This window comes from Mustelus asterias, chromosome 13 (genome assembly GCF_964213995.1).
Source record: "Mustelus asterias chromosome 13, sMusAst1.hap1.1, whole genome shotgun sequence".
In the NCBI taxonomy this organism is placed as follows: Eukaryota; Metazoa; Chordata; class Chondrichthyes; order Carcharhiniformes; family Triakidae; genus Mustelus; species Mustelus asterias.
The window spans coordinates 23,330,416-23,349,404 of NC_135813.1; the positions used below are offsets into that span (position 1 = coordinate 23,330,416).

The 18,989-nt window shown below is 41.2% G+C and overlaps 1 protein-coding gene across 1 annotated transcript in view; it reads right to left on the minus strand.

Moving 5' to 3' along the window:
• Window positions 1-18,989, minus strand: part of LOC144503061 (protein crumbs homolog 2-like) — a 152,648-nt gene that overhangs the window by 55,811 nt on the left and 77,848 nt on the right. Inside the window, exons 5-7 of the mRNA XM_078227563.1 lie at window positions 9,914-10,109; window positions 4,321-4,460; window positions 2,540-2,722 (exon numbers count right to left, since the gene is read on the minus strand). Coding sequence (XP_078083689.1) covers window positions 2,540-2,722; window positions 4,321-4,460; window positions 9,914-10,109 — 519 coding nt within the window. The remainder of the gene's footprint in view (window positions 1-2,539; window positions 2,723-4,320; window positions 4,461-9,913; window positions 10,110-18,989) is intronic.

Here is an 18,989-nt window from a genome sequence, read left to right on the forward strand (position 1 = left end):
CGAGAGGGGGCTGGGTACCTCAACCTCCCTTCAGGTACTCCTTTTCCTCAAGGAGTGTCCCTTGGGAATTAAAAGGAAGAAAACGCCAGTCAGACAGCTCGAGGGGGGAAACCACCCAGGACAGGACTCTCTAAGGTTGTTCCATTGCTTTAAATCCCCTCTGCCTGTGGCCCCATCAACCGCAACAGACTAAGGCGGCTGCTCCTGTCCCAGAGCGGGAGACTCTTAGCAAGCCTGGATCCTCAAGGCCTCAACTGTTCAACAACAGGTCGCCTGTTAATTCATCTGTCGTTCAAACTAATCTTGAATGTTGGTGTATAAGATAGATAATGTAAATTGTTTTATCTTTCTGACCTTGTACATTAAAGTTTATTTTTGTTTGTTCAAGACCTGTGGAATCTTGTGGCTTTATTCTGTGAGCAAGTGTTTTAAATCTCAAACTTTATTTACTTTTTAAACAATACGTTACAGGTCCCTAACCGAATTTCACCAACCACATGTGGGTCTGGCCAAGGACCATAACAGAACAAAGTGCTAACTTAATTCCCAACTTTGTGTGCATACTGTCATGTAACAGTTCACTGCGTCCTGATGTCTGATGGCATTTTGGGATTCAGTATCAAGGTGCGGTTTCTGCATTAATCATGTCTGAGAGCCGGAGTTTGGAGAGATAGTGCTGTCTGGATGTAGCTTCCTCTTGACATGGTCAAGTTCTAACCATTGACAAGTGTTTTTTGTCTTCGGGCTGCCATGCTAAGCTGCAGACAATGAGGCATGTGTGCATCTTATGTGTGCAATAGCATTTCAGCCTTTTGAAGGATACCATGGCCACTGACATGTTGCTGCCATGGTTGAAAGGACTACACTATGTATAGTTGATTAAGAATGTGTGCTTGTGGAATGTTATCACACTCCACATTGGCTACATAACCCCTTTGCTACTGCATCTACCAAGGATGACTCTTGGTGACTTGTGCTAACTCAGTGATCATTGTGAGCTGTTGACCTTTTATGATATGTTGAAGATGATAATGGAGGTTTTGTTGTGCTCTCTGCATCGAAGCATGAAGAGAGCTGCATTGTAACAACTTCACCTTATTCCTCCTGGAATCTTGTAACTACGAGCTGTTCACAGACATGTCTTCCATATCATGCCCGTGCAATGGCATCCCGTTGGCTCATCTAAATCCCCGTCCCCTTTAGATTCATCCCCTTTACATCCTCCTCATCCAAGGAGGCACCTACCTCTTCCTTGTATCCACCTGACGAAACATCACCCCTTTGCAGTGCCAGGTTGTGAAGGGCGCAGCAAACAATGAGTATGTGGAACACTCCTTGTGGTGATATTGGAGAGCCCCGCCTGAGCTGTCCAAACACCTCAAACACGTCTTTAAGAGGCCAATAGTCTTCTCTGTTAAAGACTTTGTGACTGAATGCTCAACATTGGGCAGAATTGTACTCAATGGGCGGAGCAAGCCGGTAAAATCACGCGAGAGCTGAGAAATCAGAATCATGCCCGATTTCACAGCTCTTGCAATTTTATGAGAGTCGGATTTCCAGCGAGGTCAGCCTCTCAGATCAGGTCAGATCCTTGATTCCAGCACTCACCGAAGCCATGCTCTCCATAGTTTGAGCTGCACAGTTATAGGGTGCCCTTCAATCAACCAGAAATGCCTCCCACACACCTTGAGACTCCTCACTGACAATTTTTACTTTTTGTTTTTTGAATTGCGTCATTGTAAGGTGAAATTGAAAATGGTGCTGCCTGTCACTCTGTTCCTTGAGCAAGCCCTAGTCCTACCTCTGTCTTCCTCCCCCCACACCCATGTACCACACTGCCCCCTCCCCCTAGTCCAGCTTCTGTGTCCCTCCCTCCCCCACCCCCACCCCATGGTATTGCCTCCCATACCTAGCCTTGGTGCAGCTTCTGATACAGGCACCCAGAATCTCACAGCAACATTCCTAATGCTAGGCGAAAGCAGCATCTACATACCTCACAGTTGTTGATTAAATGAAACTCATCAGGTGCCACTTTTATATGCAGTTGGGAAACGATTGCTCTAACTAACCACTTAATTTGGAGGGGGAACGTAGTTCTGGAGAGTTGGTCTTTTAATGAGATGTTAATTTAAGTTTGTTGGGCAATTGCTGTCCTTGCTTTACAAGATAAAACCATGTCTCAACAGGTCAGATCCTTGATTCCAGCACTCACCGCTGCCATGCTCTCCATAGTTTGAGCTGCACAGTTACAGGGTGCCCCTTCAATCAACCAGAAATGCCTCTCGAATAATTGGTAGCTTTAGCAATGAAAGAACCAGCAACCCTTCCTCCTGCACCCACTCTGCATTTTCACCTGTAGCTGTGAGAACAAGTATCAAGAGCAGAATTTTATAATAATGCCCCTCCTGGGATTTGGGAGCAAATTCACTTGCAATTTCTAAAGTTGTGAGAATATCGAGGGAGCTGTGTGCATTTGCCCTTTATTCCACAACATTTCTAAGCCTGAATTTTTGATTTGTGGTTTAAAGTTTAGGCTGACCTGCAAAGCCAAGTTGACAAAGGCAAATATAGCCAGATGCTTCGGCATAACTGAAAGTGGAGTTGAATTGTGGGAGGTTGCCATAATATTCTTGAGTGGAGCGTTCCAAACATGTGCCATTATTCAAGCAAGGCCCCATTGTGCATTCATTGATATCAACTTCACAGTGTGGCCCAGTGTAACCTGTTGAAATGGATACAAATCACAAACATTAGCTACTTCTCTTAACGTTAGGGTTAGGGTTAAATTATTACCCTTAATCTCAGCACTGCAACCAGCTTGACTAACTGCTCATCACATGACACTGAAAACAGTACTAAAGCTACATTATGTACATAGCAATTAACGGTAGCAATTAAGAACTAAAAGAATTTGGCTGTATGGCCCACTAGTAGCATGGTCAAAACCCACAGTAAAACTGAGAGAAATGAGAGATTACAGAGATGAGAGTGGAGGGTGAAACCAGATACCCCATTCACCTTACCAAAAAACCTATGATTCTCACTTCCTTCCATTCATCAAAACGCACAATGATTTTAGGAAGGAAGGTGAGAATCAACCCCTTGAACCAGATCTACCATTCAGTTGGATCATGGCTTACCTGCGTCTTAACTCTGTCTGCCTTCCTTGGTTCCATAATCTTTAATATCCTTGCCTAAAAAGTTTTTGTTTTGAAATTTTTGATTGATTATCCCCAATAGCTTTAAAAGGAGAAAGTTTAGTCACTTAGACACACCCTTATCATGATAGTTAACTCCTCAAAAAAAAAATTTGTTAAGCATGACTTGCTCTTTGCAAATCTAGGCAGGCTTTCTAATCAGTTCATGTTTGTCTAAGTACTTAGTCACTCTGTCCCTGGTATTAGGTTCTTGAATGATTCACAGAACCTTTGCCTCCACAACTTCACCCAGAAGAAATTTTCATTGCTTTTCCTTATGCCAAAATAGAAGTGATCAAAGAATGATTTGCCCATCTTAATTCATGCATGCAGAACTGCCCTGCAGCAACACCCCCCCCCCCCCCCCCCCACCCATAACTATCTAATTGTTTTCTGAATGGTTCATCTCTACAAAATAAAGGGAGGCTATGGTCACTAATATCACCATATTTTAACACATTGGATATTGATGGGGGTCAATTTTTGTTAGTTCCTCTCAAAGATGAACAAAAAATGCAAAGTTTTAAAAACCACCTCAGCTTGATCTTTTCTACCAGTTCTTCTCTGGAAGCAGATCTTTGGCTTTGGAGTAACATTCCCACCTCTAAGTTATAAAGTGCAGAATCTGAATCCCACACCAGATGGTCTTGGTGAGCAGAGACCAAACTCTAGGTTGATATTCAGTCTAATACTCATTTCTAGTGCACATGGGTGGTCCCCCTCATTGTATAAAACTAACCAAAAAATAATACCCCATATTATTGGTACATATAAAAGTTGTTATAGCTCTGGAAGGAGCTTTCACATTGTGGCCTCAGGTTGTTAATCAGCCTGCGATCCAAGGGAAGAGTGTAAAGATATAAAAAGAACAAGCAAAAATGGAGACAGAGATTCTGGTTCGAGCATTTTTCAAGTTTGAAGCCAGAAAATCTATTGTACACAAAATGGATTATATATCAACAAGATGGTTGTTACTAAACAATTTTAAGTGATTTTCACAGATAATTGGAAAGTTATGATGTTTCGTGACTACAAACTTTCAGGAAACAAGTAGAATCAGTGCCTGTAGTTTTTTCATTCCCCCCCCCCCCACTTTATTTTTGTTCCTCTGGTGCATACTCACCAGCCCAGCAGAGACAAGTGTAGCCCTTCACTCCTTCCAGGCAAGTGGCATTGTTAACACAGGGATTGGATGCACATTCCAGGATGTCTATCTCGCAGTTAATGCCCACAAATCCTGTATCATTGCAGTCGCACACGTAACTACAGAAACAAAATGGAGAATAAGTATTGATTCCCATTTTCAGCTAAAAGGCACAGAATTTAACTGAAGACGGCAGGTCATTTTAAGGCTGGCATTTTATTTTGTTAGTTATGAGAGAATGGCTAATCCTTTGTTTCCAGTATCCTCGTGAATCTCATGCACTGTGTCACAGGTGTAGAATTGTGCTTTCAATTCCCCTCATCACACTTGTCAGATCCACCAATAAAGGAAAATGGGATTGAGAGTATAAGCCAATCTAATGTGCCACTTACTTGCTCCTTAAGAGCATTTTGTCACAGGCCCATTCCATCCCCTGTTGGCTCAAAATGATATGCAGTGTGACGGAGAATACTTAATCTTATTCCAATTGAAATTCCATAGCAATTTTTGTCATGCTTCAGTTAACATTTTTGTGACGTTCCTCTGGTGAGTTTAATATTAGTTATTATCTAGAGGTATTCAACATGATACCTCATGGGTATGTTAAGCAATACGTTACAAATGCACAGCAGAATTCCAGACCTACAGCTTTTTCAAATAATTGTTCTGAATTTTAAAAATGGCCTGTGGCTTTGCATTAGGTTCCACTATAGAACTGATCACATTGATGCTTGGAGGATTAACAATTGTCCTGACCAAAGGGTCTAATGTTCAGATTGCAATATCACCTATAAGGGTAGGAGATCAGAAACCCCAAGGTATATTATGAAGTTAGACTAGATACCAACTATTTGCTATTTTTGCATTAATGTCTGTCAGTAGAATCACTTCAGGTATGAGTCTACTGACAGACTGGGAAGCTTTTATCAAAACAAACTTTATTTAACAAAGTTTAACTGTAACAAATGAATTAGCTTAATCATTGTTCAAATATTAAATGTTAAACATGATAGAATGCAATTCTTTACTGCTAACCTATCCCTATGAGTTCTAATTCAAGCAATATTCCTCTTACAGACTTAAAACTCCTCTTCAAAATCAGCAAAACACAGGCTTATGTGCTTATTCTCAGGGTGCCAGTCCTAGAGTTCTCAGAGCACTTTTGGAGAGAGAGCCATATCTTGCTTCTTTCAGAACCAGGCAGAAACTGACAGTTTTCAAATAAAAGATAAACTATGTATTTCCCTGCAAGCTTCGCGTCTCCCATTAGTACATGACTCTATCTCTGTCAATCAACCTAATCAAAACACTATTCTGAAACCCGAGGGGGGAAAACCAAGTAAGCACAAGCGCATTAACTTTGTTCAAAAAAACATCCCTAACTAAAATCAGTCATTATCCGGCATTCTCAACATTTGAGCTGCCTGTTGCTCAGACAAATTAGCACCATGTAAACAGCTGAATTTTAAACATACCCCTTACAAGAAACATGATATAAATACATTTCTTAAAGGCACAGTATCATCACACAGCTGTGTGTTAATCAAGAAATTGCACAATTGAGAAAATAAAAATTAAGTAGTGGGACAAAAGAATGAAAACTCACATCAGTCTCACTTTTAGGTCTTTTAAATGCCATGTTCCATTGCTCTAACATTTGGGTGACACGGTGGCACATTGGTTAGCCCTGTTGCCTCACAGTACCAGCGACCCATGGTTTGATTCTGACCTTGAGTGACTGCCTGCATGGAATTCGCACGTTCTCTCTGTGTGGGTTTCCTCCTTGTGCTCTGGTTTCCTCCCACAAGTCCAAAGATGTGCAAGTTAGGTGAATTAGCCATGCTAAATGTGCAGGGTTATAGGGATAAGGTGGAGGTGAGGGCCTGGGTGAGATGCTCTTTTGGAGTGTCGGTGCAGACTTGATGGGCCAAATGGCTACCTTCTGCACTGTAGAGTGTGGTGAACCATTGTTGGTTACCACCAGGAGTGTTGAGCCATGGTCTGGCCAGTACTATGAGTCTGTAGATATGTTACTGTTGGGGTTAGGGTTGGGCTGTTCTACCTGTTAATATAGTCCTATGGTACACCCCAGTTGGCTCCGCCTCCTGGGAGAGGTATAAAGGTCACTGCTCTGCCTGGTGACCCTTTAGTCTGGGATTGTGTATAGTAGCTCTGTTATTGTTGGCAATAAAAGCCTTTATTTCCCGGGTACATCCTGCCTCCCGTGTGATTTATCGCGCATCATAGAGATTCTCTGGTTCTCTGTCCAAGCACAGAGTGACCTTGTAGTAAGTACTATTTGTAGATCCTAACTATAAAATCATTTGGCACTGCAAAAAGATACAATTCCTTGGGAGTTTCAAAATCAGAATCTCTTGAATCTCAGTCTGGTGCAGCCCACTGAGCTTATCCAGTGCTCACCATGTGGACCAAAACCTGGCTAATTCACTGTCCTACCAAAATACGATTGTGCCACTGTTTTGAATTATACTGCATCTGTGATGTCCTTAAAAGATGTAGTTGATTTGGTTTTCTGGCAACTTTGGAAATATTCAACCCTCTACACAAATCGTCCAAAAACTATTACTGTTCATTTGTCTCATTTGCATTTGTGGCATTGTTCGGGTGCTGAATGCTGACTACATTTACCTATACATATAAATCGCTGTATTCAGTAATTTGCTGTGCAAAATGATAATGAGATTTCTTCCCTTTTGACATTGTAGAACTTGTGTGGGATTCCCATTCCCTATTGCTATAAACTATTTGGTACCTGATCAAGCTCATGAACTGAATTTAAATACTGTGGACCCCAGCCTGTAATAGAATCTTTACCTTAGCTGATGCATTGAGGGGTTTGTGATTCTGACCAATGGAACAACTAGGCTTAGCTTCAGGCAATGTCTGCTTGATCAAAAATCTTCTTCATCCTTGTAATGTGTAATGAAAATAGTGATAGTTGGCCCACTGGCCAATCCCCACCCCTCCTTATCTATTTGGCTATGAAGATTGTAGGAGTTGTGAGTTATGGAAGTTTTCCTGTATCTAACTCCTGAGTGGATGAATTTTAAATTTGTTATCCTGAGCGTTTTAGCATTTACAGATCAGTCTGAGCCAAATGGTTCATTAATGGAGAATGCTTTAACCTATTCTTGCTTCTCTTTGAGTGTGTCCATATGTCAGTCCCTACTTTGCACTGTATAATGCATTAGATTAAGCTTGCAGTTAGAAAACAGCTTTGCAACATTTTTGTCAAGATGAGATAGCTCACAAATGTGCAATTAAAGTTTTTGGCATGAACTGTGTCATTAGATCAGAATATTTAGGATGTTAGCAAAAAAAAGTTGAACCATTTTGACAAAAGTTGTGCCCCGTAAATATTGTCAAAGCAAGAAATGAGGAAAATTTCCTGCAGTTCGTTATTAATATCATAGCATGGTGAGACGGTTTCCTAGTTATTTCTATTTTTAGTTTAAACTTGTTATTTTAGAATACTTTTTGTTACAAGTCGTAACTTCTAGATGCCTTTCTGCTATATTTGATGTTTGGCAACAATGGGAAGCCTTTTAGTGTTGTTACATTTGTGTGCCAGATGCCTGTGATATAGTAACCATCTCTTGGTGTAGCTCCTGGAAACATTGATAGGGCTAGCTGCAAGGTACAAATGTTCTAAGTTACAAACTATGCCACCACCTAGGGGCAGAAATGAGAATACCATTTGAAAAGGCAAAATGGTAAAAAAACACAAGACTTCTTTATCTCTTTCTTTCCCACTTTAAATAGATTTTTTCTTCCTTTAATCCTGGGGATGCTTCAATAGCCAAGAGGGTGGGTAAGTAACCTATTGGCTGGACTGTACTTCTTTAGCTGACCACAAGGAGACTCATTCGAGCAACCCTCCTTCTAACTTGTCCTTTCTCGCTATTGGGAATTGAGTAGCCTCTGTTTGTCAGCTTTCCTATGCCACAGTTAAAGTTGAAATTTTTCTAACATTGGCAGTTGCTCCCACAGCTGCCTCCAACTTACTGTGCAAAATGTTGTAATTGTCTTGGTGTCTGTGTAAATACTCATCTGTAGAGCGCACATCCTACATTTTTGGGGGTCCATAAACTGAAACATGTTGACCCAGATTTTGCATTGGTAATATTGGCCAAATGGTCAGCTTTCACCATCATTACTCGACTGAAATTGACAGCAGCTTCTGGAATATACACGTGTGCAGAATAATGTGAAAATCCAGAAATTGTTTTCCATGATTCTAGGCTTCTCTGGAGGGTGCATTGTTGAGGCACCCTCAGACTGCGATCAATGAAAAATGAATTAAATTGATACAGCCATCCATGTTACGCTTAGTTCCACTGTAAAAACCCTTGAAAAAGTTATACATTGTTAAAATGATATCTAACTGCATTTTTAATGGCAGATTGATGTCTTAATACTGCTAACCCACCTCACTGGCCACCAGAAGCTAATTTTATATATGTGGGATTCAAATTGCTATGTCATAAAATTACACAACTTTTTAAAGTTTTAAAAGTTTCTCCTCATTTGCCTTCAATGTCAATCATAATTTATTTAGCTACCTGAAAATTTAAATTAAAAGTGAAATGGACTAAGTGCTTTTAACTTCCTGCTTTGCTGCGTGAATACTTCAATGTGATTGGCTGCGAACCTACTTGCTGACTCATTGCTACTGCATGCCAAGACGTTCTTTTGACTTGATGTCAAATTTAAACTGCCGTCGGGAAAAGGAGAAACTATGCCCAGAGCAACTTTCTTCAAGGTCAGCAGCGAACGTCAGTGCCAAAAATGGGCAGTCCTGGAATGCAATGGAATACCTTTACCTTTACACGTAGCACTGTGCTGACAGGTGTTAGACTTGCGTTCATTTATTTCAACTTCACAGTTAGGAAATTAAAAGACCAATATAGATTTTATACATCTCTTATACTTCTACCATTGATTCCATGAGGTCACGACAGTGCGGCCAACGTCTTGCCCACCCCACCACTGGATTTGGTGACCACATCCTGCCGCCCAGTGGGAATCATGCCAACTTTCCCACCTGTTGCTAGACTCAGACTTCAGAGTGGAAGATTCTGCCCATTTTTTTTTGTAACTAATTTCTGTAACTAATTGTTCAAAACTTTAAATTTAAGAAAAGGTCAAAATTGAAGCATTAGACACAAATATTTCATAATTCAAGGTTTAAGGTAAGATGCTGCAAGTAAATTATTGGTCTAAAATCATTTCTGTAACCTGAGGTGTCAGAACTATTTCTAGATGGGTTGCGGAATGAATCTAAACTTCTATTATTATTCTTAGAATTGTCGATTTTTTTAAAAAAAATTTCTTCAGAGGATTCATTTTCCTTTCTACAAAGTTCCTATCTGTGTTACTGATTGACTTTCCTTCAACTCAAAAATAGATCCAGGTGTGACACAGTAGTGGATCTGTGATGACCTTAATGCACATTAGAATGACCATCTTGTGAAGTCTACCTGTTTTTTAAAGAAAATAAAATCATTAGTGTCAGCGATGTGATAAGGAAGCAATGCAGTGTGTTCCTTACCCATTGATCATGTCCTTGCATGTTCCTCTGTTGATACATGGATTGCTGGCACATTCGTCAATATCTGTCTCGCAGTTAAGTCCCTCATAACCAGAAGCGCAAATACAGTCATAGAATGCAATGTCGTCTTTACATGTAGCACCGTGCTGACAGGGGTTTGACTCGCATTCATTTATTTCAACTTCACAGTTCAGACCTTAGGAAATTAAAAGACAAACGTAGATTTTAAACAAAATTTCATGCTTCTACTTTTGATTTTCAGATTGTATCTATATAGAAAGTAATCCAAGGTTTGGAAAATAGGTCCTTTATCTCATTTCCTACCTTTCATTCTATTATAATGAGTGGGAAACAGGTAAGTAAAGACAAAAAGGTGAAGAATTTTCATTGGGGGTCATCTAGAATCCCAGCATTAGCTAATATAGATGTCAACTGCATCTCAATCTGATAGACACTGCATATGTTATTTCTCCAGTCAGAATTCAAACAGTTTATCATGGTGACAGTCTGTTTCACTGATTGTATTTTGAAATAAACTCAAATTTAAATTCTTTAAAAATGAACATTTTAAAACCACAGCAAAGCTCAATAGTTAAAGAAACATACTAAAGAATAAAACAAGAAAATGTACACAGCTTGCAAAATTTTAAATAATTGATGATTGAATGTGAAATGAGCTACTTCTGGTGTTAGTGAGCAGATTAATGAGCCCATTAACACCTGATGGACATTGTTTGAGAGGCTTCATTCAATTCAGACAGACATTTTTATATCTATTCATCAGATTTTCCATCATTACACAGAAGTTTCAGGGAAATTGTCCTTTGGATTTGAGAAAATCTGTGCCTCCACCTGCAGCATTTCACAAGAACACAAGAAATAGGAGCAGGAGCAAACCATATACCCCATTGAGCCTGGTCCGCGATTCAGTATGATCATGGCTGATCTTGGGCTTCAACTCCATTTCCCGCCCTGCTCCCTATATTTCTTAATTCCCTGAAAGACCAAAAATATCTATCCCAGCCTTAAATGCATTCAACGAGGGAGCATCCACAGCCCTCTGGGGTAAAGAATTCCAAAAATTCTCAACTCTGAATCATAGAATCCCTACAGTGCAGAGGCCATTCAGCCCATCGAGTCTGCACAGATTCTCTGACAGAGGCCCTCTCCCCGATCTTATCTCCATAACCCCACATATTTCCCATGGCTAATCCACCTAACCTACACATCTTGGGAGACCAAGGGATAATTTTACCATGGCCAGTCTCCCGAACCAGCACATCTTTGGACTGTAGGAGGAAATCCACGCAGACACAGGGAGAATGTGCAAACTCCACCTAGACATCACCCAAGGCCGGAATTGAACCCGGGTCCCTGGCACTGTGAGGCAGCAGTGCTAACCGTTGTGCCACCGTGTCGTCCCTCAAGTATTTTCTGTTCATCTCAGACTGAAATGATCAGCCCCGTATCCTGAGACTGTGCCCCTATGTTTTAGATTTCCTGACCATTGGAAATGATCTCAGCGTCTACCATTTCAAGTCCCTTCAGAATTTTGTATGTTTCAAGGAGATCACCTGCAATCTTCTAAATTCCAGAGAATATAACCCCAATTTACCCAGCCTTTTGTCATAGGTAAACCTCTCAACACAGGGATACATTAATGAACCTTCATTGTACTGCCTCCAGTGAAAGTGTATCTTTCCTTAAACGTGAAGACCAAAGCTGCATGCAGTATTCCAGATGTGGACTCTCAAAAACACTGTGCAATTATAACAAAACTTCTTCATTCCTTTACCCCAGTCTCCTTGTAGTAAAGGCCAACATGCCATTTGTCTTCCTAATTGCTTTCTATATCTGCAAGGTAACTTCCTGTGTTCCTTACATGAACACACCCAAGTCTCTTTGAACATCAACAGTTAGCACTTTCACGCCTTTTAAAATATATTCTGCTTTTCTAACCTTCCCACCCAAATTAATAACTTAACACTTCCCTACATTAAAATCCATCTATTACCTTGTTGTCCAGTTTGGTTTAGTTTATTTATTAGTGTCACAAGTAGGCTTACATTAACACTGCAATGAAGTTACTGTGAAAATCTCCTAGTCGCCACACTCCGATGCCTGTTTGGGTACACTGAGGGAAGATTTAGCATGGCCAATGCACCCAACCACAGTTTTCGGACTGTGAAGGAAACCGGAGTACCCGGTGGAAACCCACTCTGACACGGGGAGAATGTGCAAACTCCACACAGACAGTGACCCGAGCCGGGAATCGAACCCGGATCCCTGGCACTGTGAGGCAGCAATGCTAACACTGCGCCACCATGCCACCCTTGTCCACTCACCTAACCTGTCTCTATCTCTTTCCAGCCTCTTTTTGTCCTCCCCACAGCTTACCTCTCCATTTGGTTTGGTACCATCAGCAAACTTAAACACATTAATCTGTGTCTTCATCTTAGTCGTTAATAGATTGTAATAGCTGAGGTCCCAGCACTGACCCTTGTGACACTGCCTGCCAACTTGGAAAAAGCCTGGTTTATGCACACTCTCTGCTTTCTATCTGTTAACTAACCTCTACCCATGCTAAAATATTAATTCCAACTCCATGAGCCCTTTATGTCTGTCTGAAATCTATTATAAATTTTAAACCCCTTGAATACTTATCTTCATCTCACAAGCTCAGTGTCAGTTGAAGCAATTCTGTGTTGCGCTGAGAGTCCTAAAATTGTGCAATTTGGAGCTATTTACTTTGTGGCATTTGGAAGCCACGGATGAAGACTTTTAGTCGTTGCATTAGACTAAAGGCTACAAAACTGAAGCCACATTGCTGGTCCTTCAGAGGATATAGTGCTGATCCTGCACATGACCACCACAAATATCAGGTTATGTCACCATGCTTCTGGCATCTGTTCAGAATGCTTTTCACTCTTTAGGTGGCACTAGTAGCAAAGTCAGGTCGGTCACCGTTGAAGCAATATTTAATGGAAAATGTAGCATAACACAGGATCCAGAAGATGGGTTGAATATTATCTGACAATGAGTCTGATTTATTTATCCATTTCAAGGAAGAATTGTGATTGTATAACTTTAACAACTCAAAGTGACTGACAGTGTATCTTATCACACATAATAACTTTCACCATAGCTTTTAGTTTTTAACATGAAATATAATGGTTGTCACCACCAACTGCTCTTATGATTGGGGTCCAACAGGATATTCATCAGACCCACAGACAAAGTCAGGTGATCAAATAAAATAGTAAATAATACCTTTAATTGTGTTTTCTGCAAAATCTGATCCACTATTGGATATATGAAATGGAAAAAAGCTAAAATATATTGGTAGTAGTTGCGCAATATATTTTTTGGGCCAGTTTTTATTTTTGCCTGGACTGTATGCCATAAGAAAATGATAATGACTCACGATTATCACAGACGGACACACGAACGCACTTTACCTGACTACAAGAGAAAGGTGTTGTGTAGAATTAATAAACTAACAGTACATTCTCAATGGAAGCTCAACAAACAGCACCTCATCTTTCCAAACTCAATATTAACTACAGCAATTTCGCAGTATAATGTCTGCCTCCATTTTGTTTCCTTTATCTTTATAACTTTTGGTTTTTCTCTTGTTTTTGCTTTATCTTTCTGCCATCCACACCTCCTCTCGGCAAGTTTCTTTACATGTTCCTTTACTCATCCCACTGTCAATCACTTTGGCTCTGCATTACCGACTCTCTTGTCATTTAATTTCTCCAATCTTCCACCCTGTTTTTTTTTTAAAATTCAATTTTATTCTTTTTTCACCCTCCCAGCACTCCCTTTTTCACTCATTTTAAACCTATTACGTTTCTCACTTCCACACATATCTCAGCCTTAAATGTGTTCAGTAATGATGCATCCATAACCCTCTGGGGTAGAGAATTCCAAAGATTCACCACCTTTTGAATGAAGTAAAGAATTTTTTCCTCATCTCAGTTCTAAATGATGGGTCCTTTATTCTGAAACTGTGCCCCCTTGTTCTAGATCCCCCAGTCGGGAGAAACAATCTTTCAATATCGCCCCTGTCAAAGCCCTATAGAATCTGGTACGTTTGAACAAAATCCCCCTCATTCTTTCAAACTCCAGAAACTATAGATCCAATTTACTCAGCCTCTATTATAGGATAACCCTCCCAGAGACCAATGTAGTGAACCTTTGCTCTCCTGCCTCCAATGCAAGTACTTCAAAGTATAAGTTCCTTAAAATGGAGACCAAAATTGCACACACTATTTCAGGTAAGGTCTCACCTAGGCCCTGTACAATTGGAGTCAGTCTTTATTCTCCTGCTTTAATCTCCTTTCATAAAGGCTAACATGCCATTTGCTTTCCTTGTTGCGTGCTGTACTTGCATGTTAAGTTTGGTGTTCCTTGTACAAGTACACTCAAGTCTCTCTGAGCATCAACGTTTTTCACATCTTTTAAAAAAATATTCTGCTTTCCTAGTCTTAAAATCCAAGTGAATAAGTTAGACTTCCCCACATTATATTCCATCTGCCATCTTGCTGCCCTGTCACTTGATCCGTCTGTTATCTCTTTGCAGCCTCTTCAGCTTGCACTGTCACCTAGCTTTGTATCATCAACAAATTTAGATATGTAACTCTGTCTCTTTAAGTCGTTAATATAGATTGGAAATAACTGAGGCCCAGAATGGCAAATGGAGTTTAACCCTGATAAATGTGAGGTGATTCATTTTGGTAGGACTAATTTAAATGTGGATTACAGGGTCAAAGGTAGGGTTCTGAAGACTGTGGAGGAACAGAGAGATCTTGGGGTCCATATCCACAGATCTCTAAAGGTTGCCACTCAAGTGGATAGAGCTGTGAAGAAGGCATATAGTGTGTTAGCTTTTATTAACAGGGGGTTGGAGTTTAAGAGCCGTGGGGTTATGCTGCAACTGTACAGGACCTTGGTGAGACCACATTTGGAATATTGTGTGCAGTTCTGGTCACCTCACTATAAGAAGGATGTGGAAGCGCTGGAAAGAGTGCAGAGGAGATTTACCAGGATGCTGCCTGGTTTGGAGGGTAGGTCTTATGAGGAAAGGTTGAGGGAGCTCGGGCTGTTCTCTCTGGAGTGGAGGAGGCTGAGGGGAGACTTAATAGAGGTTTATAAAATGATGAAGGGGATAGACAGAGTGAACGTTCAAAGACTATTTCCTCGGGTGGATGGAGCTATTACAAAGGGGCATAACTATAGGGTTTGTGGTGGGAGATATAGGAAGGATGTCAGAGGTAGGTTCTTTACGCAGAGAGTGGTTGGGGTGTGGAATGGACTGCCTGCAGTGATAGTGGAGTCTGACACTTTAGGAACATTTAAGCGGTTATTGGATAGGCACATGGAGCACACCAGGATGATAGGGAGTGGGATAGCTTGATCTTGGTTTCAGATAAAGCTCGGCACAACATTGTGGGCCGAAGGGCCTGTTCTGTGCTGTACTGTTCTATGTTCTAGAACTGATCCTTGTAGCATTCCACAAGTGACAACTTGCAAATTGAAAATGTCCCATTTATCCCTACTCTCTGCTGTTAACTAATCCTCCATCTATGCTGATATATCATCCTCAATACCAATTCTCATCTTCTGTATTAATCTTTTGTGTGGTACTTTATCAAATGCCTTTGGCATAAAATTGCATGGACACCTGCGATGTAGGACTCAATTTTATGGTTTTAAGCCTGTCCTTTCCCCAATTAAGGCCTCTTAAGGGCAATTTCCAGCCCAGCCTCAATTTTTAGGCTGGTGGGTGCTGGATAGCTCAAGATACAAAACAGAAAAGTTTTCAATCCTCAATCTCGAGTAGGAAGACGGGGGCAAAGGGGTGTCTCTATCGGAAGCCTTCTTCTGACTCGGGGGTGGGGGGGGGTGCATTTTCCCCTCAAGGACTAGATACCTCTGGACCTCCCTTCTTTGATAGCCCAGTCGCCCTGCTCATAACCTTCCAGGGATTCCCTACACTACCCTCCCCAGGACCCCTACCACTTACTTTGTCTCCACGTCCTGACATTTAGTACCAGGCCACTGCAGCACTGTGCCTGGAGGACTGGAGCGCTCCATGGGTGGACTTCCTTCCAAGTGAGGACAGAAGGCTCTGCCTACTGACAGTCAACACTCATTGGAGCATAAAATGTCAGAGTTGAGCACCTGTCATCCCAAAATTTCAGGTCATTGGCCAGGTCTCAATGGGGAAAGCTCTCTGAAATCATTGGGACTGGCGGGCTTATCTTACCTGTCCATAGCCCCTCCATGTTCCATTAAATCTTCCACCCAAGGCTGCTGCTGCGAGGCCACATTCATTTAACTGGCAGCCTCTCCATATGATGAGAGACTGACAGTACTATAAAATGACACTCAATTAGGTCTTTAAGTATGGAAATGGGCTGACTGCTTCCTTGGGTTGGGTAGTCCCTTCAGATCCAGTCCTGCCATCAGTAAAATGCCCTGATGGCAGGACTGCTTCGGGATGCCCATCTGACTAGGTGTCCCATGATTTTACTGGCTCCCATCCCCAATCTGTCTCCTGGAGGCTGCTACAGTCCTGACTCTTTACTCTGTTTCTCTGAAGAAGCTGCCTGACCACCCAAGTATTTCTAACATTTTCTGTTTTGATGTCAGATTGCAGCGTCCGTGGTGTTTTGCTTTTATGCAAATACATGTTTAGCTTTCTTTAAGATAATTTAATAAGATGTCTTTGATGAATTCATGCTAATTTGTCAAATACATTTATTCTCCATCATTGAACAGAACATACCAGAAGACAGCCATGGATGTACTGTCTTAAATGAATGGTACAGTGATTTTTAAAAATATTGGGTGGAATTCTCCCAAACAAATTCTAAGTGCCAAATTAGCATAAAAACTGGAGTAAATCCCACTGGTTTTTTCAAAATGAATCTCTCTCACTCTGCATCTCAAAGAACCCCAGCGTGAATCACTCTGAAAAGTTGTGGGCGGGGCCTATTCACATTGAAGAGGCTGGCAGCATAGCACTGAGCGGGCCAATCCGCGTGTGCCGATATGTCAGTGCCGAGATTGGTGCATGTGCACTGGCCCCACACTCCTGATCACAGGCCAGCACAGCAACCCCGCATTGCTGGCTGTGAGACCCCACCCTCCCCCCGATCGCTGGGGGCACCCCCTTATCCCCGACCTCCGGGGGGGTGCCTCCATGGCATCCCTTCACTCCAATGGGGTCCAACTGCCAGCTCCCCGCGAGTGGGGAGCTGTTGTAAATCCCACTGGTGTGAAATCCTCCTGGTGCAGTGATGGTGGGAAGAGAGAGGCTAGTGGGCCCAGAGACTTCAGTCCCGTGCCTGCTAATGGGATGCAAATTCTCATTTAAATAATTTATTCAGCTCTCTGCCGATTTCTGGGGTTAATTGTTGGTTAGCTCCAAAGGCTAGATGAGTAGAGTGTGATGCAGAATGACACCAAGGCATGGTCTCAACTCTCGTACTGACTGTGGTAGTTCATAGAGGTCTGCCTCCTTGCCTTGTGGAGTGGTGCTCCTCAAGTTGTATATAAGTAATTGTTACTCGGTAATGGAGAGAGATGCCTATGGTCCCTTGTGGACTATGGCTAATTACCTGATTATTTTACTTTTTTTTTATGTGGACGATCTGATGAATTGTCTCCTTTTAGTATGTTTCATGCCCTTCCTTTTGCATGGAGTAACTCCATAACACTGTGGTTCAGCTGGTGCCCTTGTCTACACTAGCCAGGGTCTGCTGAGGCTCCTCACTGACTTATTCCCTTCTCATCTCTCCGACTAAGAACCACAAATTTAATTTGATGCATATCCTTTCACTGTGGCTCAGATCAGGAGCTACGTGTCACAGGATTCAAATGCTTATTTGGAGCTTCTCCATGGTAACTGCATGTTCGTGTGAGCATTCACAACTCGTGTCCATCTATAACTACCTTTAATGCGTTTGCATCAACTATATTCAGACCAACAGTTGCTACACTTCAGAAGCACTTCATTTACTTTGAAATGTTTTGGAGTGTCCTGAGCTGGCTGTATAATATAAATGAATATATTTTTAGTGTATGATGAAAGTAGAATTTAAATGTTGTTTGGCACAATTTATGTTAAAAAAATCTAGGATTAAAAATATTGATGACCTTTACAAATAGCTAAGAAAAAAATCTGCAGGACACACCAATAGTGTAATAGCTTTGGAATTTTTGGAGTTTCAACAATCTTGCTTTAACTTTCATTTATGGCTGCAAGTAATTACACAGAATTGAACTCCTTCAGAATCTAATGGAGCTGAGTGCTTGAACCTTGGTTACTGATAACATTCTGACTGCTTTAGCTTCACCGCCTCATCTATCAGACATAACTCATGGCGTCAGCTCTCTGAGAAGCAGCACACGGTACCAGGGTTTGAGTGGAACCTGGGGCTTAAGTGGGTTTAAGGTCTCTCACTTGAGATGTTGCAGGTTGTTCTGATGCTGCTTTTACTATTCAGGGTGATTCATGGACTGTACAGATACCAGACAAGAATGTTCCAGGCTTTGTCGCAGGTCAGGGCACTTTGGTGGGAATTAACATGAGTAAACAAAACAAAATCCAGTCAGCTGCACACTTAAAGGATGTATAATTTTACAAATATAATACCATGTAATCATCGGTGCCAGCTAAGAGGTTTTTTTACCTCTTCAATCTGTTAACGGTATAATTGTACTTAAGGAAATTTTTAAGAACTCCTCTATTATGTTAGAATTTATAAATATACATTTGTAGAAACGATTTGAAAGAAATACTTTTTGACGTATTTCTGAAAAGCATTCATTGTAATCTCACCCAGAAGTACACAACCTAAGTGTTGTTTAGTTATGGAAGATTTGCAGTATATTGAAGAAAGATTAAGTATTTTTTTGTTTTTGGAAAAACATGAGCCAAATTCTGTAAGTAAAACCCAATTTTACGGGGCAGACGGCATTAAAATTTTACAAAAATGTGCTTCTTTAACCCCTTTAACTATTGACACAGGAATTTTGCAGCTTGTTAAGTCAGTTGATGTACTAG